This window comes from Rhinolophus ferrumequinum (assembly GCF_004115265.2).
Source record: "Rhinolophus ferrumequinum isolate MPI-CBG mRhiFer1 chromosome 5 unlocalized genomic scaffold, mRhiFer1_v1.p scaffold_110_arrow_ctg1, whole genome shotgun sequence".
NCBI classification, from domain to species: Eukaryota; Metazoa; Chordata; class Mammalia; order Chiroptera; family Rhinolophidae; genus Rhinolophus; species Rhinolophus ferrumequinum.
This window is the reverse complement of record NW_022680355.1, coordinates 10,820,038-10,846,451: the sequence shown is the minus strand read 5'-3', so window position 1 is coordinate 10,846,451 and position 26,414 is coordinate 10,820,038. Positions and strand designations below refer to the sequence as shown.

Below are 26,414 nucleotides of genomic sequence, written 5' to 3'. Positions count from 1 at the left end.
TACAATGGATAAACATGTTTTGGTAGAGTCACACAATAGAATACTAAACTGCAGTGAAAAAGAATAAACTACTGCTATATGCAACAACATGAATGAAAGTTGTGTGGAAAACAAAAAGCTAAACACAAATGAGTACTACGACATGATTCCATTTTATACGAAGTCCCCAAAGAGGAAAAGGCAATAGAGGTTGAACTGGGATTACCTTTGTAATGGTATTAATGGCTGGGAGTGGTGTGAAAGGAGGGAAGGTGCAGGAACCCTGTTAACATTGTGTATCTGTTGCGGTGAGAGTGTAGTTATGTTTTGTGCATCAATTCATTAGACACTGGCAATCTGCAGATATCCACTAATACCTATTACTCCTCCACCTCCTCTTAGTTATACAAGAGTACAGCCATGCCACACAATTCCTGGGCACTATTCTTACAGACGCAATGTGAAGGGTGCCTCGTGAAGGAGTTGTGCAAAGTGGTGGCCTGAATATCACTCCCCAATCTTAGCTGTGTGTGTGGTTGTTCAGATAGAAACCACTCCTCAACTTCTCTCACCAGGTAACTAAGCTCTGGCCAATGGGATGTAAGCAAATGCCATTTCCAGGTCTTTCCAGTGAAGAGTCTGTTTGTGTACTCCCCTGGCTCTTTCCACAGCTCCTACGAACTGGAAAATGGGCAGGTGGAAAAGCTGCCTTGGACCCACAGATGGAAGCCGCGTGTTTAGGATGGCAGAACCATCCTACTGAATCTTCCCACCTATGTCTGGACTGGTATGTGAGAAAGAAGCTTCTAGTTGGCTCAAGCCACTGATGTAGGAGGTCTCTTTGTTAGACCAGCTTAGATGGCATCCTAACTACCATGTTTCCTGGAAAATAAGACCTAACTGGAAAATAAGCCCTAACATGATTTTTCAGGATGACATCCTCTGAACATAAGCCCTAATACATCTTTTGGAGCAAAAATTTATATTAAGACCCAGTCTTATTTTTGGGGAAACACAGTAATATAGGCACTAAAGCACAGCATTGAATGTAGTCATGGTTTGAAAACTTTGTACTTTTTTTTGTTTGCCATTTGTCACAAACAACAGTATTTAACTGCTTTGTTGCCAGTCTGCCACCATACAACCTAGAGAAGATGTTGGAAAACAACACAGTATAATGGAAAGGGCATTTTCTCTTAAGCAAGCTGCTCTAGAGTAACTTTTCATTCCGTCTCCCATAATTTGGGGATTGATTTTGTTAATCTGTAAAATATAAAGGTGTCTGGATGTTCCCAAGGCTCAAGTCTGTGTTTAACGCTCTTTGACTTTCCTATACAAGACTTAATGACTCGCATGCAATTACAGTTGGCTGGATGCCACAGTGGGACAAGGCCTATACTTCTGTGACTTCCTTGTACACATGACTTGAAGGAAACTTGTTCAAATATGGAGAACAGTGCTTTTCATTATGTAGACTATAGAACTAAAGCACAGTAAGTTGCACATTCTCCAGGTGCTCCCTTTAGTAATCCGAGCATCAATAAGCACCAAATGTGAACAACAAAGAAAAGCATATTTTCAAAACGCAAAGCATTAATTATTCAGAGTGCATCAAGGTATATTGGATTAATGTAGTCAATTAGAAATAAGGACAGATAAGGAGGATTAGTCAACCGATTGATATGTTTTAGATGCTGGATCAAAAGAAACACAATGGATTCTTTTCTTTCTGGATCCTTCAAGGGACTCTTAGTTTACATATGACCTAAGAGTTGAGTTTGTGTTTCTTTGAAAGGAACACATTTGCGGTATTTTGTGAGATGAACGATGTGGTTAGCACACAGGTGACATTAAAGAAATCCTCCATACTTCATATGGTTTAACAATATACAAGGTATCTTACCTGGGGGTTTTTAAATACGTCATATTTTTCCTCTTTCTTCAAAAACACCATTTTATTTTCTGTGTCTCTTGTCCAATCTGATAAGATTTCAACAACATTTTCATGGTCTTCGAAAAACCTTTCTAATGAAACAAGAAAAAGCAGTCTTTCAGACCCAACACATCAGGGTTTCCAAAAGAGAAATAAGCTAGTATTGACTTAAGCACAATACTTCATACTTCTCATCGGTTTTTAGGAATTCCTAATTCTTACATGATGTCATATTGTAACACCTCTGCTACATTTATTTTTCAGTGTCACGTCTTCAATTTATTTTTCACAAAAAACAGTGATCACGGTAAGCCATTGCACTTTTTTTCAAATTAGGATTTTTTTTTATTAGCTTCAGGTGTACAAAACAATGTAATAGATAGACATCTACACCCCCCTGGAAATGGAACTACCTTATGACCCAGCAGTTCCACTCTTAGGTATCTATCTAGAAAAATCCAAAACTCTAATTCGAAAATATCTATGCACCTCTACGTTTATTGCAGCACTATTCAAATTGACTGTAAGTAGTTCTAGGTGGAAGTAAACATCCTATCTGTAAGGAGGAAAAAGTTTAAACAACTCTGAATGACATTGTAAAGTATACAATAAGTACTCTAAAATATCATTCCTTAAACTCTAAAAACAATGCATGAATATCAGAACCAAACCTAAACACAAAAGAAGGCTTTCATTTTTCTGTTTGACTCAGAGGGTTGAAGAAAACCTCAAGAGGTTATTGTAGTGTAGGCCATTTCCTTCAGAAAACAATTTCACTGAAAGCTTCTAAAACAAGCAATTCTATGTTCCACCAAGCTCTCCTGAGAGATAATCGCTCAGTGAGTGGTATTAAGATGAGAAATAACAGAGTATTTCTTTAATTGCTTTCTTTGTTTTTTTTTGTGTTTGTTTTTTTTTAACTCCATCAATTTCTATCAACTGTCCTTTGCTCTTTGGGGCTGAGCCTCTTCTACTAGACAAAGTGTCAGGCATTATGTGAGTGGGAGGGAGAAAGGGGAAATGAATTGTGATGTGAGGCAGAGTTACACTACAGTTTAATAGAAGCGAATACTGAGGAGACATTAGCTGACAGATACCCAGGAGCTCAGGCAACCTGCTTAGCTTACTAAGCATGGAGTAAGAAGTATCATGCCGTCACTTTCTTTCCCTTAGGAACCACTAGAGAAGTGACAATAATAATACTTACATCCCCCAAGGTCTGGCCACCTGCTATAATCTGAATCTCTTCCTCACAAAGAAATGAAGAGGCAAGAACTAAGTCTGACAGAAGGGAAGTGATGTACGGGAAGTCTTAATAGCCTTAAACCAAACTCTTCTTAATAAGAGACCAAAACCCACAATAAAGCAAACCCACAGATTATGGGAGTACAGCCTATATCTGGGGATGAGACTTACCAATTTGTAGTTCTGGATATATTTCATAAAGACACCAGTCTACACTGCAGTCACAATGGGTTTTCTCAAACAAGTTGTCTAAAATGTCTCGGGCCAGTTGTCGCTCATCCACCATCAGGGACTTCGTGCTGTTATCATTCATGTGCACCTTGACAACCAGCTGAGGATAAAGCCACAGAGCAGCCACTAAATTTCAGCAACTAAACAAGGTTTCAAAGTTGCTATTGCTTCTGTGAATTTAAGTAAGAATGTATCCTGCCCACCTACTTAATGTGAGCTCACTCACATGGCAAGAACTTGTTTAAGGTGTTAGGAATATAGCAGTGGAGAAATCATTTCACAAAAATGAAAAACACACAATAGACACAGTCCTTGCCCAGCCCTCAGAGACTTTGCATTCTGGTGAGGGAGAAAGAGACAAACAAAACCAAAGAAGTGCTGACTTGCTGTTTACCTGCCATTTAAAAAAAAAGATTTTTATTAAAATACATCTAGCATACAATATTATATTAGTTTCTGGTGTACACAATACGTATTTAACATTTATATAGCTAAAGAAGCGATCACCGTAAGTCCAGCAACTGACACCGTACCACGCTATCACAACATTATTGACTATATTTCCTGTGCTGTACATGACATCCCCATGACTTATTTGTTTTATACCTGGATATTTTGACCTCTTAGTCCCCTTCTCCTCCCCACCTTTTTAAATTTTTTCAATCATTGTTGACATTCAATATTATTTTATATTAATTTCAGGTGTACAGCACAGTGGTTAGACATTTATATAATTTAAGAAGCGGTCCCTAAGACTAGTCTAGTACCCAGCTGGCACTATACATACTTACTAGCCCATTATTGACTATATTCCCTACGTTTTACTTTACATCCCCATGACTATTTTGTAACTACCAATTTGTATTTCTTAATTCCTTCCCCTTTTTCACCCTGCCCCCCAATATCCTCCCATCTGGCAACCATCACAATGTTCTCTGTGTCTACGAGCTTGCTTTTGTTTTGTTTGTTTATTTATTTTGTTCTTTAGATTCCACATATAAGCGAAATTACATCACATCTGTCTTTCGCTAGCTGACATACTTCATTCAGCACCATACCCTCCAGGTCCATCCATGCTGCCGCAGATGGCAAGAACCCATTCCCTTCCTGGGCTGCGCAATATTCCACTGTATATACTGTGTTTCCCCAAATATAAGACCTACCTGGACAGTCAGCTCTAATGTGCCTTTTGGAGCAAAACTTAATATAAGACTCGGTTATATTTTACTATAATATAAAACCAGGTCTTACGTGATATAATATAATATGAGACCAGGTCTTATATTAAGTTTTGCTCCAAAAAGCATGATATGTACCACCTCCTCTTTATCCACTCATTCATCTATGGACACCCAGGCTGCCTCCACATCTTGGCCATTGTAAACAATGCTGCAATGAACATATGGATGTACACCTTCCTTCAAAGTAGCATTTTGGGTTTCTTCAGATAATTACCCAGAAGTGGAATTACTAGGTCCTTCTTGGTCTCTGTTTTAAAATCTGTTTTGTCTGGTATAAGTACTGTTATCCCCAGCTTCTTTTTGTTTGTTTCCATTTTCATAAAATATCTTTTCCCCATTCATTTACTTTCAGTCTGTGTGTGTCTTTAGATCTGAAGTGATTCTCTTGTAGGCAGCACATTTAACAGTCTTGTTCTCTTATCCACTCTATCTTTTGATTGGAGCATTTAATCCATTTATATTTAAAGTAATTTTTAAAGTAATTCTTGATAAATATGTAGTTATTGCCATTTTATTATTCATATTTTTGACCTTTTTTTCCCCCTTTCTTAAAAAGTCCCTCTAACAGTCCTTGTAATAGTGGTTTGCTGGTGATGAACTCCTTTTGCTTTTTCTTGTCTGGGAAGCTCTTTGTCTGTCCTTCAATTCTAAATGACAGCTTTGCTGGGTAGAGTAATCTTGGTTGCATGTCGTTGCTTTTCATCACTTTGAATATTTCCTGCCAATCCCTTCTGGACTGCAAAGTTTCTGTTGAGAAATTAGCTGATTGTCTTAAGAGAGCTCCCTTGTAGGTAACTAACTGCTTTACTCTTGCTGCTTTTAGGATTCTTTCTTCATCTTTTTTTTTTTTTTCTTTTTTTTTTTCTTTTTTTTTTCTTTCTTCATCTTTAACCTTTGGTATTTTAGCTATGCTGTGTCTTGGTGTGGGACTCTTTGGGTTTATCTTGTTTGTGACTCTTTGCACCTCCTGGGCTTGTATACTTATTTGCTTCACCAGGGTTGGGAAGTTTTCTATCATTATTTCTTCAAATAGGTTTTCAATTCCTTGCTCTCCCTCCCTATGATGCAATTATTGGTATACTTGATGTTGTCCCAGAGGCCTGTTAAACTCTCCTCATTTTTTGGATTCTTTTTTTTTGCCGTTCTCATTGGGTATTTTCTGTTATGTTGTCTTCCAAATCACTGATTCGATCCTCTGTTTCATCTAGTCTGCTGGTGATTCCTTCTAGTGCATTCTTCATTTCAGTTATTGTATTTTTCACTTCTGACTGGTTCTTTTTTATGGTTTCTATGTCCATTTTATGCTTGCTATCTCTTTGTTGAAGTTCTCACTAAGTCCCTTGAGCATCCTTACAACCACTGTTTTGAACTCTGTATCTGGTAGATTTCTTGCCTCCATTTCATTTAATTCTTTTTCTGGAGTTTTCTCCTGTTCCTTCCTTTGGGATATATTTCTTTGTTTCCTTATTTTGATGGCCTCTCTGTTTGTTTCGATGTATTAGGTAGATCTGCTATTTCTCCCAGTCTTTCTGGGTGGCCTTATGTAGTAGGTGTGCTGTGGGGCCCAGTGGCATAGTTTCCATGATCACTTGAGTTGGGTGATCCAGGAGTGTCCCTTGTGTGACCTGTGTGTCCTCCTGTTATAGTTGAGCCTTAATTGCTGTTGGCATGTCAGTGGGTGGTATTGACTGGCTATGTGGTTTGGCCATGTCCACAGTTTAAAGGCTACTGTGTGGGGGCTTGTCCCACAGAGCATGATTCACTCCAGCAGGTTCTGGTGCCCTTTGAGACTACCCTTTGTGTGTGCTGTTTGTGGGGCTAATTGTGTGGTGCTCTGCTGTAGTCTGAAGCCAACCTCCAAGTATGTTGGTTCTGAGGCCTCTAGGGAGGGGCTCTGGTGCAGGCCCAGGTCACCCACTGCCTGTGACTGGCCAGGGACTACCAAGATAAGTAGGAGCTACAAAGTGATCCACAGTTGGTTGTTGCCTGTGCTGTAGTTAGAGACATGTGTGATAGGCTACACTGTGAACCGAGGATGGCTGCCACCAGTACCAGGGTCTGAGGTTGCTTTGCAAATAACCAGGACACTCTGAGACCTGCTGCCACCTGCTGGCTCCCATAGTGTGCAGCCAGTAATAAAGCCCCATGTGGTACACAAATTGGGTGAAGCAGAGTCTCAGTGAGTCAGCAGGGCAGAACAGTGGAGCTCACCAGGCCAATCAGATTCAGATTTGGCCTGTGGAGGAGGACTCAACACAGGAAAGATGGCACCCACTTGCTGGCTGCTTGGGAGCAAGGCCACACACAGGGAAAATGGGGGCTGTCCCTCCAGTCCTCATCCTGAAGTTACACAACTCAGTCTCTCCCCATATGTCTCTGATGCTCCCAGAGTCACCATCCCTCTGCTGGAGTCCAAGGTTAGTGTCTGCGCGGGCCCTTAAGGGGATCTCTGGGTTTCCCACAGCCTTACATACCACCTGGATGGTTGGAATCCCCATTGTTTTTCACAGCCAGAAGTTGTGGGGGATCCTCTTCCTGGCACCAATACTCGAGGCTGGGAAGCCTGGTGTGGGGCTGGGGTCCCTCGCTGCATCATGGGGAACCTCTGTGGCCAAGATATCTCTCCTAATTTTTAACTGTCACATGTAGGTGCGGGACCAGCCAGTTCTGCATCTCCACCCCTCCTACCAGTCTCGACATGGCTTCTTCTTTATATCCTTAGTTATAAAACTTCTGTTCAGCTAGACTTCAGATGGTTCTCCAGGTTGATTGTTCTATAATTTGGTTTTAATTTTGATATGTTCATGGGGTTAGGCAAGCACAGCATTTATCTACTCCGCCATCTTGGGTCTCTCCCTGTAGATTTTCGGTGGTCACATGCGGGTGTGGGATCAGCCCGTTCCACGTCTCTGCCCCTCCTACCAGTCTCGAGGTGGCTTCTTCTGTATGTCAGTAGTTGTAGGGTTTGGGTTCAGCTAGACATCTGACAATTCTCAATAGTGGTTTTTCTGTGGTTTAGTTGTAACTGATATGGTCCTGAGAGGAGGTTAGCACTGCGTTTACTTACTCTGCTGTCTTGACCAGAAAATCTCCTGACATCTTTCTATTACTTATTCAGCTTCATCCTGGAGCCAGAAGCATTTCTTGATTGAAAGCCATGCCCATGTCTTTATAATAAAATTTTCTCTTTTGCTTAGTTGGAGTTGGGTCCCATTTCATGCAACCCAAGAGTTCTAAGACCCAGTAAGACAAACTTGGTTAACCTACAATTCTTTGAAGGTCAGGAATGCACAATGACATGATGTCATGGAGGGGCCTTATGGAGAGCCAGATTGTATCACAGCAGAATACAATTGAGACTAGAGGTATATTAAGCAAAATGACTGTAGACTGAGAAACAACTGTTATGGAGGTATGCAGGCAAATTAGTGATCTAATTGACTTTTCATTCTATTTGTAAAAATTCTATTGCACTGAGTTCAGTCAAATTGGTAGTAATCTCATTCTAAATCTGGATGGTTTTGTGGGAGCAGCATTTACTCATCTTCAAAAAGGATATAGGATTTCACTAGCTTTTCCCAGACAATGTGTCAGAGTTATTAAAACTTCTGAATCCCAAGAGAGATCACAATTCTGATGCAATATAACAAAATCAATTCATGAAGTAATGCAGCTAGCATTTGGCTCTTCTTTGACACGTGTGTATTTGTAGCATATTTTAATGATAGTAGTTTGTTATTTATGAGTGCTACAGGTTATAATGGTGCTATATATCCAGTCTTGACAACGAACAGAGGAAATGTGCCCACTAGGCCCTGAGTTATTACACTGATCCTACCTAATTAAGTGGGGATTAGTCTAGTCAAGTTAGAGTCTATCTTTGAGCACAATGGAGGAAGTAGGTGCTGCCTTGTCCTTCCAGACAGTCATTGCCCAATCTCCAGCCTGTGGTGCCCACAACTACTCTACACACAACCAGCAGCGACTCCACAGCAATTCCACACACAATCATCAACTAGAACCACCTGACATTCTTGCTTAAATTTCTGTTCTATTAGGTGGGTGCAAAAGTAATTGAGGTTTTTGTAATTATTTTTAACCTGTTAAACCACAATTATTTTTGCACCAACCTAATAACTTAAAAAGAGAAGTGCGAAATAGCTGAAGACAAATTCTACCTATGCTGTTTGCCTAGAGTTGGTCCTGATAATTCACAAATGAGACTTATCACTATTTAAAAAGTGATTAAATGGACTGGAGAGACAAGCCATACAACTGGTAACGTTTCTTCCTCCCCAAAAGTTTGGGTTTGATTCTGAGCAGTTGTGAAACTGCCCCTCCTGTCCCATTTCCAATAGAATCTTGAAAACATTCTCTAGTTAACAGAGTGAGAGTTCAGTTCCTATGGATTGTTATGCAGAGTTACTGATAAGCAATCAAGGGTGTGGGTGGTGATAAAAATCTGGGTGAGCAGAAGGCAAGGACCACAAGTTGAATCTTCTGGTAGTATCTTCTCAAGAGTCAAAATGTAGAAATCAGGCCAGTAAAAGCACATTTCCTCCTCCTGGGACCATTCAAATTCAGCCTTGTCTGAAGAATATATATATTTTTCCCCTTGAAAATCTGTAGCCCAAAACCTCTAGTTGCATAGTTGCTTTTTAAAATATGTCGGTTTTTTGAATATATTTAAAATGATAAGCCCAAGTACCTCAGTATCAAAGATACATTCATCTGACCTGAGAAATGAAGCATGGAAAAACAGAAATTCCTCAAATAGTGGTCTTTATTATGATTTATTTTCTGTAGAAGGCATGCCTGCTGCTCTCTGCCGAGAATTTTTGCTATAAAGTAGCTACATGTCCTAAGAAACAATGCCAATGTTGGGACTTAGAAAACTTAATCTTCGTGACAGAAAAATTATTGATGTTTGACCACATTTCATTCTTGCTTAGGAATTCTTGAGAAAATAAAATATATGGGTGTTTTCTTTTGCTTTTATAGAGAGAAAAGAAAAATGAAACCACATAATTTGACAATGATGAAAGGTTTGTTTCTTTTTTGGCAGAAATTGCAAACTAAATTTAATCCACATGTAGTTATGAATGTCCACAATTATAAAACTTAGAAAATAAAAAAAAACCGAGAGAAGGCTGGTGACTTTTAGCAAGAAGAAACCATATTTACTGTTATTCACAGCTTCCATCACATTTGCAAACTGAAGAGTAGCTATACCAACACATAACACCACTAAATTACAGTTACGTGATTTAGCAAACTAAGTACTTTTCATATCTATGCTATGTGACATACGGTAAAATGATTCAAGAATGAAGAAACTCCCCCTCTCTAATTCATTACAGTAAAGATTTTACAGTTTTTAATAATGTCTTCTTGTTCTTTTGCAAGCTGTTAAATATAGGAATATCTTATCCCTGAAGCATTTATTAGGTTGGTGCAAATACAATATTTTTTCTTTTATATTAAAATTTACAAATACAATTGTTCTCCTGTGTCACAGAGCTTTAAAACAAACACAAACACAATGAGCAAGTGAGTCTGATTGTGTTTCCAGTTCCAAAGCTTTGTCCTACAAGATGTGTACATCATTCATAATCCAAAATGATGTCAAGATCCCACAGAATACTGGAGGGCAAAATACTTCCGATAGACTTGATCTCCATCCTTTAAAAGCATGGTGTAGATTATGTGTGAATACATTGTAGTTACTTTATTAATGTACCGTGTTTCCCCGAAAATAAGACCTACCCGACAATCAGCTCTAATGCATCTTTTGGAGCAAAAATTGATATAAGACCCGGTATTATATTATGTTATATTATATTATAAAGACCTGGTCTTATATTATAGTAAAATAAGACTGGTTTTATATTAATTTTTGCTCCAAAAGACACATTAGATCTGATTGTCCGGCTAGGTTTTATTTTCAGGAAAACATGGGATGAATATGTCACAGTTATGAATGTTCTGTGCCACACACAGGCTTTTCTTTTAAGAAACATCTGGAGTGTCTGAAATCAGAACAAATATAGCACCTGGCTTAATTTCCCTTTCCCACTGGTCAGAGTGGCTTTGTTTCACAACTTCTCTGTTGAATCAAGGCAGGTTTTGCTTTGGGTTTACTGTTAACAATGCACCTCAACTAAATTATGACCACGTTCTCTTTCTTCATGACATGCAGGAAACAGCTGCTCTCTCCTCTCTGTTCTCTTAACCTCCAGTTGAAGCAAACAGACTGAGTATGCCAGTTGTCTTACCTTTTTATCTCAGAATCAACTTCTCTTTCATTTCCTCTCTGAAAATATATCCAATGTGACCCTCGTTTTATACCCAGAGGCTTATTTGGGCACTATCACCCCTTCTTGCTTTATTTTTTTCACAGCACTTATCTCCCTGACTAGAACTGAACTTTCCACAAGCAGAGACCTCACCTGACTTGTTCACTCTCTATCTCCTTAGCACCTGTTCTACGAGAGGGGATGCATCAGTGAGGAAAACACAAGATGCCTGGAAGAGCTTCTGTGGGGGTGAGGAGGGGATGTAGGCAGTGTGTTGGAAGGTGACAGGCACAAAGGAGAAGAAGGAAATTGAGACGAGCAGGCAGTATTGGGCGTGCATGTGTGCAAGGTCAGATGGGGGAGGCCTCACTGAGCAGGTGACCAGACCTAGAGGAGGGACAGAAAGGACCCACTGGAATCTGGGGGAGAGCTTTCCAGGTAGGGGGATCGCAAACAACGAAGGCCCTGAGGCAGGTGTGTGCCTGGAGCACTGGAGGAGCAGCGGTGAGACCAGGTAGCTAGAAAGGGGTGAGTGGGGGAGAGAGTGGGGGGAGATAGCAGGCAGCCATATGTGAGGATTTGGGTTTTCCTGAGATGGGAGCCTGCGCAGGGGTTTGAGCAGGGAAGGGACAAGGAGAGAGGATGGGAACTGGAACACAGGGGGAGGGGCTGGTCTTAGGAATGTGACAGTCACCTACAGTAACAAGAAAGACTATGGACACTATGTTCCAGGTGCAGGCAGGCAGGTGGGTAAGTGTGTTGGGAGCTTGTGGCACCATTCTTTTGATATCTTCTATTTTCTCAGTGTACTGGGCAGCAACACCATTAGGTGAGGGAATGTGGATGAGGAGAGAGGTATTAGAGGTTTTTAAAGAGGGGACAAGAAAAGGTAGAAACAGTTTTCTAGGTTACTGGGAGAGTGACTGGACTGGAGAAGCTCAGGCAGCATGGAGGGCCCAGGCTCAGGAGGGGGAGAGCTGCGCTGAACCAGGGTTTCACAGAGTGAGTACAAGGGGAGGACGGGCCAGACAGCCAGGATGCATACTTTCAATGACTGATTATGGAATTTAATCACATGGAGGGAACAGGGAAGAATAATGATGGAGAAGTTCATGCATGTTCGAAATGAATGGAACCAGACTGACAAGGAAAAACTCATAGATGAACCTTGACAGTCTGAATGCAGGGATAGTCAAGGAATATTTATTGAATATCAATCAACATGTATTGAACATCTTCATCCAAGGGAGCATGAACATAAAGTCTAATGCCCTGTATGAAAAGAACTATTCACCCAGCAATATTTGAAAAGTTCTTAAAAAGTCTGAGATAATATATGCTTCAGAAGTTGAAATATGACAAAGATTTTTCATCCTTCCCTTAATTTACCAATTAACTATCAGTAACACTTCATTATTAGGTGTATGCTTACACTAAGGTTAAGTACAGGCATTTCTGTTATAATACTATACATGTGTTCTTGAAAAACCTATGCTTTACAAAAAAATGCACAATAAAATTACAAGCTTATTTAGAGGCAGGTAACTCAAGCCTATGCAACTTTGAAACCAGAGCACTAGCGAAGCAACATTTGGTACCTCAGGAAATAACCTGGACATCCAGGTCAGGCAGCGTGGCTGGAAGTTGCCCCAGGGGAAATGAAAAATGCAGTCACAGAAGTGCTGAGATGGAGGCGAGGCCAACCGAAGCTGAGCTCTGACCCAATTGAGATGGGCCAGAAGGTGGCGCCACCTGCTAGTAGCTAATTGTTGAGCAGAACCAGAGAGGGCACCGTGAGTGGGAGGGAGCCCTGGGTATAGAGACTTGAATTCTTCCACATTTATACTAACATAGGTCCCCTATTTATCAATCACAAATGAGCTAACTGATGTCATAGAAAGAATAACTATGTAATTTATCTTTCTCCTCAAATTAAAAATGTTACAATTATTTGGAAAGCATCACTTGAGATTTTAATGTTTTAATCATTAAGCACAGTGAAATGTCACTAATTCAATTTCCTCTTGCAAAACTGAGTCATAATTTACCTTCTTGACCTTGGCCTCCTTCAGTTTTTCCAATGCCATCTTAATTTTATCAGCCTTTGCTTGGGCTTCTTCTTCTTCCTGTAAAATGGCAAGACATTCAGTACAGTTCGTTAAAGAATAACAACAAATAACTAGCCTTGCCGTCATTAGTGTCTTAGTTACTTTATGTTAGCAAAAGGCTGCATTATAGGGCTCCAAATTTCACATGATCGAGTTTGAGAATTTAAGTGACTATAATAAAAATCTTCAACCCAGAGATATACAAGGCAGTCACCCTCACTATGTTAGGAACAGTAACTTAACAGATGAAATGATGACACTAACAGAGCTTCACGTATTTAATCCACAACAATCTCTGCGGAATCTGTAGAGGGATCTCAAGAGAGCTGAGCACTTCCTAAAATTATATTATTATTTTGGGTCAGTATGCATTTCCTGGGATTCCTACCATAGTTTTCATTAGATTCCTAAAGGGGACCGTAACTCCCCCAAAGATAAGACTTAGACTGAAACTTAAACATATAATTCACTAAAAACACTGAGAAACACACATGAGCAGGCAGAGAAGAGAGTTCAATATCTTATGAACCCCAAATCCTTTGATTTTTGTATTTTGAGAATAGGATTATTAAAGGCTCTCCTACCTATGAGTACATTTAGAACGATGAGGAAATGAACTGTTCTGCTTAAATCCTAATTACTTGAAAGTAGACATATATTTTCTCACACAAGTGGATCTTAATTTTTCTTTTTCGAGCCACAAAAATATCATGCCTTCCCTAAAATCTTCATGAACACTACATTAAGAGCTTCTGCTCATTAGAATGGCTGTTGTCCAACAGACAAGAGATAACAAGTGTTGGCAAAGAAGTGGAGAGAAGGGGACCCTTGTGCAGGGTTGGTGAGAATGTAAATTGCAGCAGCCACTATGGAAAACAGTCTGGACTTCCCCCCCAAATTAAAACTAGAATTGCCAAATGACCCAGCAATCTCCCTTCTGGGTATATATGCAAAGGAAATGAAATCACTACTTTGATGAGATTTGCACTCCCTTGTTCACTGCAGCGTTAGTCACAACAGCCAAGACTTGGAAACAACATAAGTGTCTGTGGGTGCATGAATGGATAGTGAAAATGTGACATATAGGAAATGGAGTATTACTAAGTCACAAAAAAGGAAATCCTGACATTTGTGACAACATAGATGAAACTTGAAGGTATTATGCTAAGTGAAATAAGTCAGGCAGAGAAAGACAAATACAGTGTGATCTCACTTACATGTGAAATCTAAAAAAGCTGAACTCATAGAAGCAGAGAGTAGGATAGTGGTTGCCAGGACTTGGGGGATAGGGAAAATGGGGAGATGGTGGTCAAAGGGTACAAACTTCCAGTTATAAGCAAAATAAGTTCTGGGGATATAATGTACTGCATGGTGACTATAGTTAGCAATATTTTATTACTATGTACTTGAAAGTTGCTGAAAGAGTAGATCGTAAATGTTCTTATCACATGCACACACAAAAGGTAATTAATTATGTGAGGTGATGGAGGTGGTAACTAACCTTATTGTGGTAATCATTTCACAATATGTGTATCAAATCATCACGTTGTATACCTTAAACTTACACAATATTATATGTCAATTATAGCTTAATCAAGCTGGATAAAAAACCCTCTGCTCTCTATAGGTCACCAATTTTGAAATAATTTTTCTACAATAAATACATAACAGAGCAATGAGTCTGATTCAATATTTGATTTATATTTGTTCACTCAAAAGTCACTGTAGGAACTTCCAGGATTACTAAGGTTATACTTAAGGATACTGACCATCATCACACAGTACAACAAATGTGGAAACCACGGGAAATGGAGCTAGGTTCTTATTCTAAAATATTTTTAAAGTGGCTTACTCTAAGAAAAATCCTTAAAAGTTCTCTTTTCACTTTTATGAGAGACATATTGTAAGTTAACGTCCCAAATATTGACCATATGAACTTTGCAGTCGTTTGTTTTCCCAGTAGTCAGAAATCTAATAATATCAAACACTCATCACCTGCCTGCTCCCCAACACCCCTTCCCAACTATGACATTACAGGTGATACATATCTTTGCCCTGTTGAAAAAAGCTGCCAAATTCAGCAAAATTCCATTTAGTTCAATTCAGAAATATGTAAGGAATGACTTCTATTCTTCATGTACTGGGCTAGGACCAGGGACAAAAAGATATATAAATTAGTCCCACAGTTCATACCAAGTTAATAAAACATTACCCCCCCAAATTGAGTATTACCAGGAAGTGCTATATACAAATATAGATTTTAGCCAAATTTAATAATTCCTTAATATGGCCCTAATATGTTCTTTATACACACCTATGTATCTTGTTTTGGGAAGACTCTGCCTTTGCAATGAACATACTCAGTAACCTTGTTTTTTAGTATCTCAGCCTTGGGAGTCCAAACTTAGGAATGGAAGTCTCCCTTAGAAGAAAGTCAAAGAAGATGAGCAGCAGAGGTCAAAGGTCCTGCCCTCTCTGGCCCTGCACACTTACCTGAGAGAGAGGTTCGGGAGGTGGTGGTGGCAGAGGAAAATCTAACATGGGATCAGCCGGTGGGGGTGGTAAGTCATCCTCATATGGGCTTATACTAGTTTCAGCAACATTTGCTTCGAAAGTGAGAGAGGTTGCTCCACTGAAATCTGATACATCCACAGGTGCTGAACGATGCTGATTCTGAGAAGACTCTTTCTGTGTCTGGATTGTCCTCTGTTCAGCCTCACTTATGTCTGCTACCAGATCTGCCATGAGCGCATCTAAATCTTGGTCTTCCAGTGCATTTAGGGATTCTGATAGGGAAAATCATGTTAGTGACCAACACAATGATTTGTCCCTGGAAAAACTAAAAGAAGGTCATTTTTAAAAATAATATTTGAATACTGGTTGCCAGAAGCTGGTGGGGTAAGTGTAGGGGTAACTGGTAGAAGGTGGTAAAGGGTACTAACTTTCAGTTATGAGATGAATAAGCTCTGAGGATCTAATGTACAACATGGTGACTCGAGTTGATAACACTATGTTATATAATTGAAATTTCCTAAGAGAGTAGAACTTAAATGTCCTCACCAAAAACACAACAACAACAAAAAACAAAAGGTACATATGTGAGGTGATGGATGTGTTAATTCACTCACAGGAAGGAAACTTTCACAATGTATTCATGTATAAAATCATCACGTTGTACACTTTAACTATATTACAATTTTATTTGTCAGTTACACTTTGATAAAGCTGAAAAAAAATCCCTCCCCTGCCAAAAAAAAAAAGGAGAAAAATGTGTTCCTTACATTGGGGGACCTCACAGACCAGCTGTAAAGTTAATACCAAGTGCATGATTACCTGCCTAAGTAGAGAATTCTTATATATTCTGGTGGAAGGTCTTAGAGTTTTAGAAAAGTAGGGGAGGGGAGACATTGGAAATGAAAGTAAAGTTCTTTCCCAGCCTTTGCAGAGCAGGCAGAGTACCCCTGATGAATATATTTGGGAGAAAATGGGTCTCAATGAACTGGGTTTAATATGCTTTGAGACTTTGGGGTGAGGACAGAACTTCTGGAGGCACACCACTCAACTATAGGAATTCTCACATTGAGAAAAAGAACAATTAATGATAAATAGCTGAAAATAAATCACTAAGGGGGTTGAGAAGTAAAAAAAAATTTATTAAATTATGATTAAATAGTAATGACTTCATAAGACAGTGAGCTGGGATTTAAATTTAAAAATTTTTTATTAAATTTATTGGGGTGACATTGTTAGTAAAATTTTATAGGTTTCAAGTGTACAATTCTATAATATTTCATTTATACATTGCATTGTGTGTTCACCACCCACAGTCAGCTCTCCTTCCATCGCCATATATTTTACAGTTAACTTTTAAAGGAAAGGTGGACATGGATTTTCAGAGAGGATGAAGGGAGGACAATTCTAATTAGATTTTCTTCCATGTGTGAGATTACTACGGAAATCAGACGTGTGATCCTGAGAGTTGATAAGACTGCGTGGGGTAGGAGTGGTGTCGTGGTGTCGGTCAGAGAGCTTTGATGGTCAGGTATACATTGGATGGCAAATTAATGAACAAAGGATGGGCAGGATGGAAGTGATCCATTAGAAAGAGAATTCTAGCTGCTATGTGTAGGATGAATTGGAATGAGGAAATGGGAGTGTGGAAATGAAGCCTACTCAGTAACAAACAAGCATAAAGCTTGGTGAAATAATTTATTGCCAAACATCATCATAATAAAAAAACCACGTAGCACATTATATTAATGTTAACAGTTCTAGAGTGCCGCGCTAGGACTGAAGTTTAGCTCTCCTAAATGTGTAGAAAGGGTTTATTTTCTTCTAAGCCATTTTTACATATAACTTCCTTATAAAATTAAGTTAAATTAATTTAAAATGTTTTCAGAGATAATATATGTAGAACTATTGAAGCATATTCATAATTTCCTAATGTTACCAATTCCATTGTGACTGTTGAGATATAAGCAAATGATTTTAATCCTTTATAAAAATTTTAGGGACAAAATTCCCACAATAATACTCATATTAACAATTCCCAAAGCAAATTATAATGTTGAATTTACCAATATGAAATTGAATAGTAAGGAATTGGGGAAGAAACTAACAATAGATTCTTTTCTGTAGTTTGCCACTAACTCTCTGAATGACTTCAGGTAAAATATTTTTAACCCATTTTAGCTGTGTTTTAAGTGAAGGCAGTAAAACCTATTCTTATTCTAATTCCCCCCAAATTTAATTTTTGGTACCCATCAGTACTTTTTTATGGTGTTGTTCTATACCCGAATTGTACCATCTGTGCACTTCTTGTCTCTTCAATGCAAAGAATTTCTTGTTACTATACCTTAACATTACTACATTTATATATTGTTGGGTTTCTTTGTTATTATTTTCAGTACTGTTTTTGATACCAGGTACTGAGTTAGTGCTTAGAAAGAATTAGTTGAGTTGACTACAATTGAACTGAGGTGTTGATTAAATTTAAATTTTAATAGATCTGATTTCAGCTGTTACAAGTGTGTGCAAATATATGTTATCTATTAATATCATAATTTTACAGAAGTGTATTCCTTTTTTGAAACTTGATGAATGTTACCATCTTTCAGTGTTACAATGGAAATGACGGAAAAGAATAATAAATTTATGTAGCAAATAGAAGCGAGAATGGAAAAAAGAGAAAATCGAAGACTTGTATCATAATTTATCAAGATACAGACTTTGGCACCTAAGGGTTTATCAGAAATTACTGAAAATGACAGGCACAGAAACAGAGAAATCCAGTGAGTGACGTAAATGGAACTTGGGACTCCGGATTTCTGTAACTGGGCTTCTCTATTATTTAGCTTTTCATTCTTTTGGTAGGCACTGCCAGTTTTTGGTAAATCTTTTTCAAGAGTTGCAATGAATTCTCATTAATTTGGAAGCGATGACCTCAAGATTCATTATAATCTGAATAGCACGTGGGCTAAAGATCCTCTCTGCACTAAAAGAGAGATTTCGTTAACAAAATAATGTGATGATCTCAGGAAGAATAAAATTGTCAAATAGAGGAAATATGTCGTATTACATATTAATTATATATATAAATTAAAATATATTTGGAAGCATTCTTTCAAACTGTTCACTATGAAATGGACAGTTTATCATTATCCATGAAGAAACATTTCCTTATTAATATTTTCTTATACTACTATTCCTTATTATTTTAAGGGCTTAGAAATAAGAAGAAACTCCCTTTACTTTTTAAAAAAAATAAAATAGTCTTGAGACTTTGCACAAATGCAGGATAGTGTTCCTTTTCGTTATTAGCAAAAGTACCTCCTTGGCCTCTCAATTTAATCCAGACAAAGAAACACACACTCTGAAATCCAGGACTATAAAAATTAGACTTATCATTATGTTCAAGCTCCTTAAATTTTGTTTTCAAATTGTAGTTCCATACAGGTGTTAGTCATCATTATGATTTCATATTACTTAAGGAAATAAATGATCATGCTTACCGTTTAAATCTTTAAAACCCACACTGTAGTTAAACTCAACTCTGGGTGGGTTAGGGTCCGGAGGAGGAAGAGTGTCAACTCCTAAACTCTGTGGAAATAGATCCCCGCCCCCAAAAGTTAATCATGAGACGATCATTTTTGCAGCACATTTAATCATTAAGTCAAAAGTCATTTATTGTTTACACATTCTCTCTTTAAATATGTTCTTTAAAAATAGCATTTCTATTTGAAAATGTTTTATGTGATTTTTTTTTCTGCTACAGAAGATTAGAACTTAAGGTACATCTTGAAATAAAACAGGTCAACTGAGAATGATAAAAATGAGATGGTTAATTTTTATAAGCAGCAGAAAAAAATTTCCTGTAATGATGCATTTGTGACATCTACACTAGACAGTATTCTTTAAAAATATAGACTATTCTTCATTTATTTTGTAGAAAAGTTTAAGATCCCTATCTCATTTAAGGATAGTGGGTCATTTTTATTTCACTGTTTTACACAGAAAGTGATGAGCTAACTCCTCTCTGAATCTGTAAGACACTGAGACTCACTGGCTTTGTAACTTGGGCCAGTGTCTCTCAGGTCAGCAGCCCCTGAACTCTGCCTGCTCAGACTGAACATTGTCAGTCTGCCTGACAGTGATTGACCTCTGACCTAATCTGGTCGTGGTGCCAACAGCCTTTTCTTAGCTGGAGACTATGGCTGAGTGGCTTTCATGCTACTTTGTGGGGACTAAGTTCTTCTAGTGTAATCAAGGGGCCCCAGTAACTCCTATTTAGTTCTTTAAAATGTAGCATTTCCTCAAAAATTGGTGGAGAATCTTTACTAAAGATCATGTAATTTTTCTTAGCTAGTCTTTATATAAAGATAACTGCAGGGGAAATTGGTCAATGATGGTGGTTGTGGGAGGGATTCACCTGGGGAAAATTCCTCTATTGGCTAAATATTTGACCATGATGAGCATAAGAATTGCCATAACAGAATTTATGTGTGACCAATGTATTCAATTAACTGAACTCAAAAGGGTATAAACAGGAAGAAAGCTTAATTTATTTCCCCTACCACTGTCACACACATCAGGAATATATAATATCAATCTTGTTATTTTTTTTAAAGATAGCTCTCTCATTCATTATATTAAAACAAATTCTGTAACCCCATTTTGTTTTTTTCTAATTTGAAAGTTGAAAAGGGGAATTTACCTGTGTCAAAAGATCCATCTCTCCCAGCAAATTGCTGAACATTTGGTCTATATCATCATTGGACTCACCCATCTGAAAAAGAGAGAAACCCAGATATAAGCAGTCTAATAAAAGCTTGATCCCTGGATAATTGTCCCATCGTTTTCTCCAAGTGCCCTATCCGTGGGTAAGTCGCGAAGAGAAGGCTATGGAGAGGAAGGTTCATTTCAGTCTGGAATTCCATGCCTGGCCTCTCTCCAATTTGCTCGATCAGAGATTGAAACAAATCCTGGGAACTGCCTCAGGGCGACAATCAAACTAACCTTGTCTCCAGACTAAACTGGTCTCTTTGGGGCAACTAGACAAAGTGGACATCGTTCAGGAATGCACGTCACCATGGGACACCCTTATTAGAAGAGGAGAAAGCCTCATGCCACAGATGATTGTGTCGGAGAAATGGAGAACTTCACCTCCATTTAAAAACTTACCCAGAAATGGTATGTCAGGAGTGGGTAAGCATCTTTATCAAATGATGCCTTACTTTACAAAGATCTCTCTGAAATAGCAGCTCTTGGTACATTTATTTGGAAGTATTGGGGGGATAAACACTTAGAACTAAAATGGCCACACAATCCAGTGATAAGAAATGAAAATAAACCCCACTGTATTTTACATTAGAACTTTTTTTTCTCTCTGAGACAAATGAAGCAATTGTCCAAGAGAGGAAAAGTGTTTCCATAAGTTGGGGCGGGAATGCCCTGTGAGGCATAACTAGCTGCTCTCTTCCTGATATTTTTGGCAAGGCTGAATTACCAGGAAATTAGGAGACCTGATTACTAGTCCTCCTTCAGCTACTATTTAGTAGGGTGTTGTTTGGCAATGGGAATCAACTATTTCATCTGTAAGATGAGGAGTTAGCCGTAGATAATGTCTAAGGGTCCTAAATGTTCTAAAACTTAGAAGATTAAAGTTACTTACAGTTCAGGCTAAGAAGTCTGGTGCGAGTAGAGAATCAGCATGTATTATTATTTAAGCCAAACACTAATTATGTGTGTGTTTGTGTTTTAATCATTTTATATGGAAACTTTTAAACATATACAAAAGTAGAGAGAAAAGTATCATGTACCCAAAGTCCAGCTTTAACAATTGATCTTTTAAATTTAAATATTGTGTGTATATGTATGTATATATATACATATATATATATGTATAAAAATGTATACACATATAGAGGGTGTGAAAAAATGTATACACATTTTAAGAAAAGAAAAAACTGTATTAAAATTATAATAATATATACTGATAACAAAAGATGAATACAAGTCATGTGTAAACATTTTTTTTTGGCACCCTGGTATATAATTATATTCCCACAATCATTATTCTGAGGCAAATATTATTTTTCTGTAAATATTTCAGTGTATAGCTCTAAAAGATTTTTTAAAATATCATACCCATGTTACTCTCATCTCTGTGATGACTGTTAATTATCCAGAACAACCTATCTGGCCGCCAGGGGAGGAGGTATCTTGCAGGAGCATGGGTAGCTACAAAACTGGGTTGGCTAGGAAGGGGACTTCAGTTAAAACAAGAGAGGTCTATGATGGGACAAGCACACTCCTAAGGGGCAGACACACCTGAGAGAATCAGGTGTGCATACACATGGGAGAGGGAGGCACGTGTTTCAATCTAAGGAAGTTGTTCACTGAATGCTCAGGGTCAGACCACACAAGTTAGGCAGGTTGAGCACTCAGGTGCCGAAGTGACAGGTAAGGCAGACACTGCAGGTGTGGAGCTATGTGTGCAGGTCTAAGAGATCAGGGAAAACCCAAACATAGTATCAGTGAAGAAACGTGGAAGATTTCATCTTATATTATGTGGGATGTTGGGCTTAATGTTGGTTTCAGTCAGAAGAAGGAAAAAGAGCTGCAGGTGGGCCCTGCCTCTGGTTGGGGAGAAGAGTCAAAGCTGGGATCTGTTTACATGTGGTTTTATCTGCTCCCAGCTGCTTACAAGTATCTGAATCATACCCTCTCTTCTTCAAACTACATACAAAATGGAAAGAGAGTATTTAAGTCAACAAAGAAGCCATGGTTTCACAAACTGTCCCCTCAAACAATATGGTATTCAAAATTTTATATTGGATAATTCATTCATTATTTTAATAAGAGGAAATCAGCAGAATAAACAATAAAATTCCAGAACTGGCTATATGAATTCATTTTCATTAGAATATTATGTAGTACAATAATGGGAAAAAATAAAGGAATTCTTCAGATGAATTATTATTAACAGGAAAAGTTAAGATGTGAGTGTTAACTATTTCAAATTTTTCATAAGAGAAAAGTAATCCGTTCAAAGTGGAAAAAATAGATTTATGTGCTGACCTCAAAACTGCCGGCCAGTGTTACAATAAACTCACAGGAACCAAAGATGACGTCATTAATCGTTTCTCTTAAATCATTAAATTTGGAAAAGCGCTATACTGATGAAGAATAAAGTCTTGAAAGGAAACATGGCATCCATGAATCAGAAAAAAACCACTGAGCCCAAAGACCTTAGTTCCTCAGCCTGTACACACCACTGATACATAGTGGGTTAAGGATGGTCCACCTAAGATGGAAATAACTCAAAACAGCACATTCTCATGCCCTCTGCTGAAACTCTCCATGTGTTCATCTGGTAAAAATCTTTCCTTTTGCCCCTTCATTCCTTTCCCCCCGTCTGTTGATATGGAATTATAAAAAGAAGTCAACATCAACATTGTGTGGTAAGTCTACAGTTGTAAGTAAATCTGCTACTGCATGAATCGCAGTTTGAAAAAGTTGCATCTTTGTTGAAAATAATAAGACATTTATTTGAGTTAAGGGCTATTATTAACATAAATTTGTATTAATATGTAAATATAATCATTTTACATACTTATTTCCCCAGTCCTGCAAGAAAACCTTATTTTTGGAATGGAGAGAACAAGAGTCACGTGGATATATATAGTACACACACCCACACAGACACACACACACCCACACAGACACACAGACACACACACAGACACACTCATACACACAGACACCCACACACACATACAGACACACACAACATACACATATACACACATACACACAACACACATACACACACAGACACACATACACACAGACACACACACATACACATACACACACACATATATGTGAGAAAATAGGGCTGTGTCTATTTGTATGTGTGGTATTTTCCAAAGGTCAAAATTAAGATTAAAAAGAGAGAGAGAGAACCAGTCCTGAGAGCTCAAAGTGTTACTTGCGTTAACAGATGAGAACGGGTGGAGCAGCTTTAGTGAAGCAACGGATTGCAAAACAAGCCACGTGCACATTATGTTGGGTACAATTAACTACACTTTGTGAGTACGGTATTTTTGAGTTCCTTTTGTGTCCTGGGAAGAACTGCCAACTGTTGAGTAAAAGAAAACTGGAATAATACTTTATCAGATAGATTTTGTTGTTTTTTGGGGTGGGGTGGGGAATGGATAGGAGACGGGTGGGGCGGTTGGGGCTGCACATCCAGGGCTTTGATTCCTTGAATGGTAATGAAATTTCCCCCAATGCTCAATATTTCCTTAAGGCTCAAATTTCAGTTTCATCCTCAAATCGTTTCTCTTCAGATATATAAGTTTCATATATAAAATTCATATATACATATTTTAAAAGTCTATCCATATCAAAAAATAGTCACTATGTGAGGTGATGAATTTGTTAGCTAAACTTATTGTGGTGATCATTTCACAATCTATGCATATATCACATCATTATGTTGTGCACCTTAAAAGTATACAGTGTTACATGTCAATTATATCTCAGTAAAGCTGGAAAAAATTGATTCTAAGTGCTCTGACATATATGTTTAACAGGACATGCATTTATATCTATGGAAAACTTAACCCCATATATTTTATTCAGTTTGGATGCAGGTTTCATTGCCATTTGGGTTAGCAATTCCAGCCATGATTTTGGACATAGATCAGGGAAGACCTTCTTTTATCTGTCAGAATAGCTTGCCTCAAAATAGCCCATTAACATCCAACAGGCATTTCTGCCATATTCCCCCTCTGGTGCGTTCTCCTCCTGCAGGCTCTCACTTGGCTAATGGTCATTATTCACTTATTAATCCAATTTAGAAACCTTGGCATAATCCTTGACTCCTCCCATTTTTCCATCCAATCAGTCCAAAACTCCTGTGGGTTTTTCCTGTGGAGTGCTCTCCTCTCCATTCTCACTGTCAAGCTATAGTAGAGACCCTCATCAGCTCACCCGGCATCCCAGATCCCCCATCAAGCCTCATCACTATCGCTGGGAATTTGAAATACAAATTTAAATGTGTCACTCTCCTGTTTAAAAACCTTCCATGGCTGGTCAAGATGAAGTGGAGAGACTTCAGGTCTTAGCATGTCTTTCAGGCCCTTCAGAATGTACCCCAGCCTACTTTTCAGGGGTCAAGTCTTGCCATTCAGGGCCATTGACACTGTCTAAAGAGGCTTTAAAAAATTCTCTTTGTCTTTGTATAGACTATTCCCTTTGAATAATATCCTCCTCTGTCCACTTCTCATTCATAAAATCCTATTTGTCATTCAAAATCAGGCTCTCGTGTCAACACTTTCAATGGTGACTTCAGACCCAGTAATAGAGAGATCTGCCATCCATTGCACCTGGCAACCGTATCAGTAAATCCTGGCCCCAACAACAACCTTGAAAAGGATTTTTTCCTTGTCTGTAACATGAGGTGAATAATACATAATTCATAGGATTATTGTGAATTTTAAACAAAGTAATTTATGGTCCTTGGCATAAACACTCCATAAGAGCACTTACCATACTGAATCATGCTCTTTTTGTTACCGTGTTAGAACCTCTTTCCAGACTGGGAGCTGTTATTAAGTAAGGATTAGATCTTGTTCATCTTTGTGTTAAAAAATGCTTTGTTGAAATCCCACAGAGATTAAGTAACCTCCCAGACTAAGGGGAGGAGTTCTAGAATGCAGGTCTCAGGCTGTGTAGAAAGCTCTATCATTCTACCTCCTACACCCCAGACGTGGACCTTGTTGCATTGCACGCAGAGACGTGACGTTCCAGGGCTGGGCAGTCCTTACAGGTTGGCAAATTCCATGTTTCCTATAATGATGAAACAGAACATCTGTTTCTAACCTGTTGTGCAGCTTGAGGGTTGTGGAACCTCACTCACCACAGCACTAGTTCTCTTTTTTCAGTGCTTGCCAAGTGAGTAAATACTGATATTTATTATACAGGCAAATTTTGTTGGTAAACACAAAGGTTTCGTTGGAGCTCATATCTATTTAAGCTTGAATCAGTTTTCAAATCCAAAATTTTTGAGCAAAATCTAATAGCTACCATGCAACTTGAATGACATTATCAATGGCTTTCCTTCTTATCTAATTCAATCTAAAATCAGTTACTATTTCAAGTAGTAGGTTAATTAAACATTACTTAACAAATAAAAATAAGTTATGTCTTCTATCTTAATTATTCCTTTATTCACATCATATATCTGTTTTTAACCCCGTAAATATATATTTATACCTTATTTTAAAACAAAAGTGTAACAGCTTAATTATACAGTAATAGATCAGGTTATCTGTATCACTTTAATATATAATTTATAATATGTTTATGTGTATTTTACTATTTACTTAGAATTATATGCCTCTGCTGTGCATTGGGTTTCAAAACGGAGAATGAATTATACGTGTGTGTCTATTTGCCAATGCCACATTTTTCACGTGTTTATATTTAAAGTTGTGAATTTGTAGGAACAAAAATGAATATACACACATGAACATGTTCAAATACTCCTCTCTTATAACATATATGTTATACTTTCTTGCTATGAACTGAGTTTTGAGCATAACAGTATTAAATTAAAGGGCTACTTGATGCATTTAAAACAAAAAGATTTATTCATAAAACATACAGGTTTAAATACTAAATAAAATAGGTAATAATAAACTTATAAGAAGTTTTCTTAAAACAGAAAACAATTCAAAAGATTACACTTCATATAGATTTTTAAAAAGCGCACATAACAACTTCTGCATGAAGTCAAAAGGTTAAGATTTTTCTCTAGAGATTACCAATTCTGGGCTTTACAGAAATGAGATACATTCAGTGACAGCCAGCA

The 26,414-nt window shown here is 38.0% G+C and overlaps 1 protein-coding gene across 1 annotated transcript in view; it reads right to left on the bottom strand.

Annotated features, from left to right (window-relative positions):
• The window catches only part of APBB1IP (amyloid beta precursor protein binding family B member 1 interacting protein), a 107,620-nt gene that overhangs the window by 35,438 nt on the left and 45,768 nt on the right, over positions 1 to 26,414 (bottom strand). The window contains exons 2-7 of the mRNA XM_033100616.1: positions 20,247 to 20,318; positions 19,045 to 19,132; positions 15,527 to 15,819; positions 12,974 to 13,051; positions 3,329 to 3,488; positions 1,883 to 2,004 (exon numbers count right to left, since the gene is read on the bottom strand). Coding sequence (XP_032956507.1) covers positions 1,883 to 2,004; positions 3,329 to 3,488; positions 12,974 to 13,051; positions 15,527 to 15,819; positions 19,045 to 19,132; positions 20,247 to 20,318 — 813 coding nt within the window. The remainder of the gene's footprint in view (positions 1 to 1,882; positions 2,005 to 3,328; positions 3,489 to 12,973; positions 13,052 to 15,526; positions 15,820 to 19,044; positions 19,133 to 20,246; positions 20,319 to 26,414) is intronic.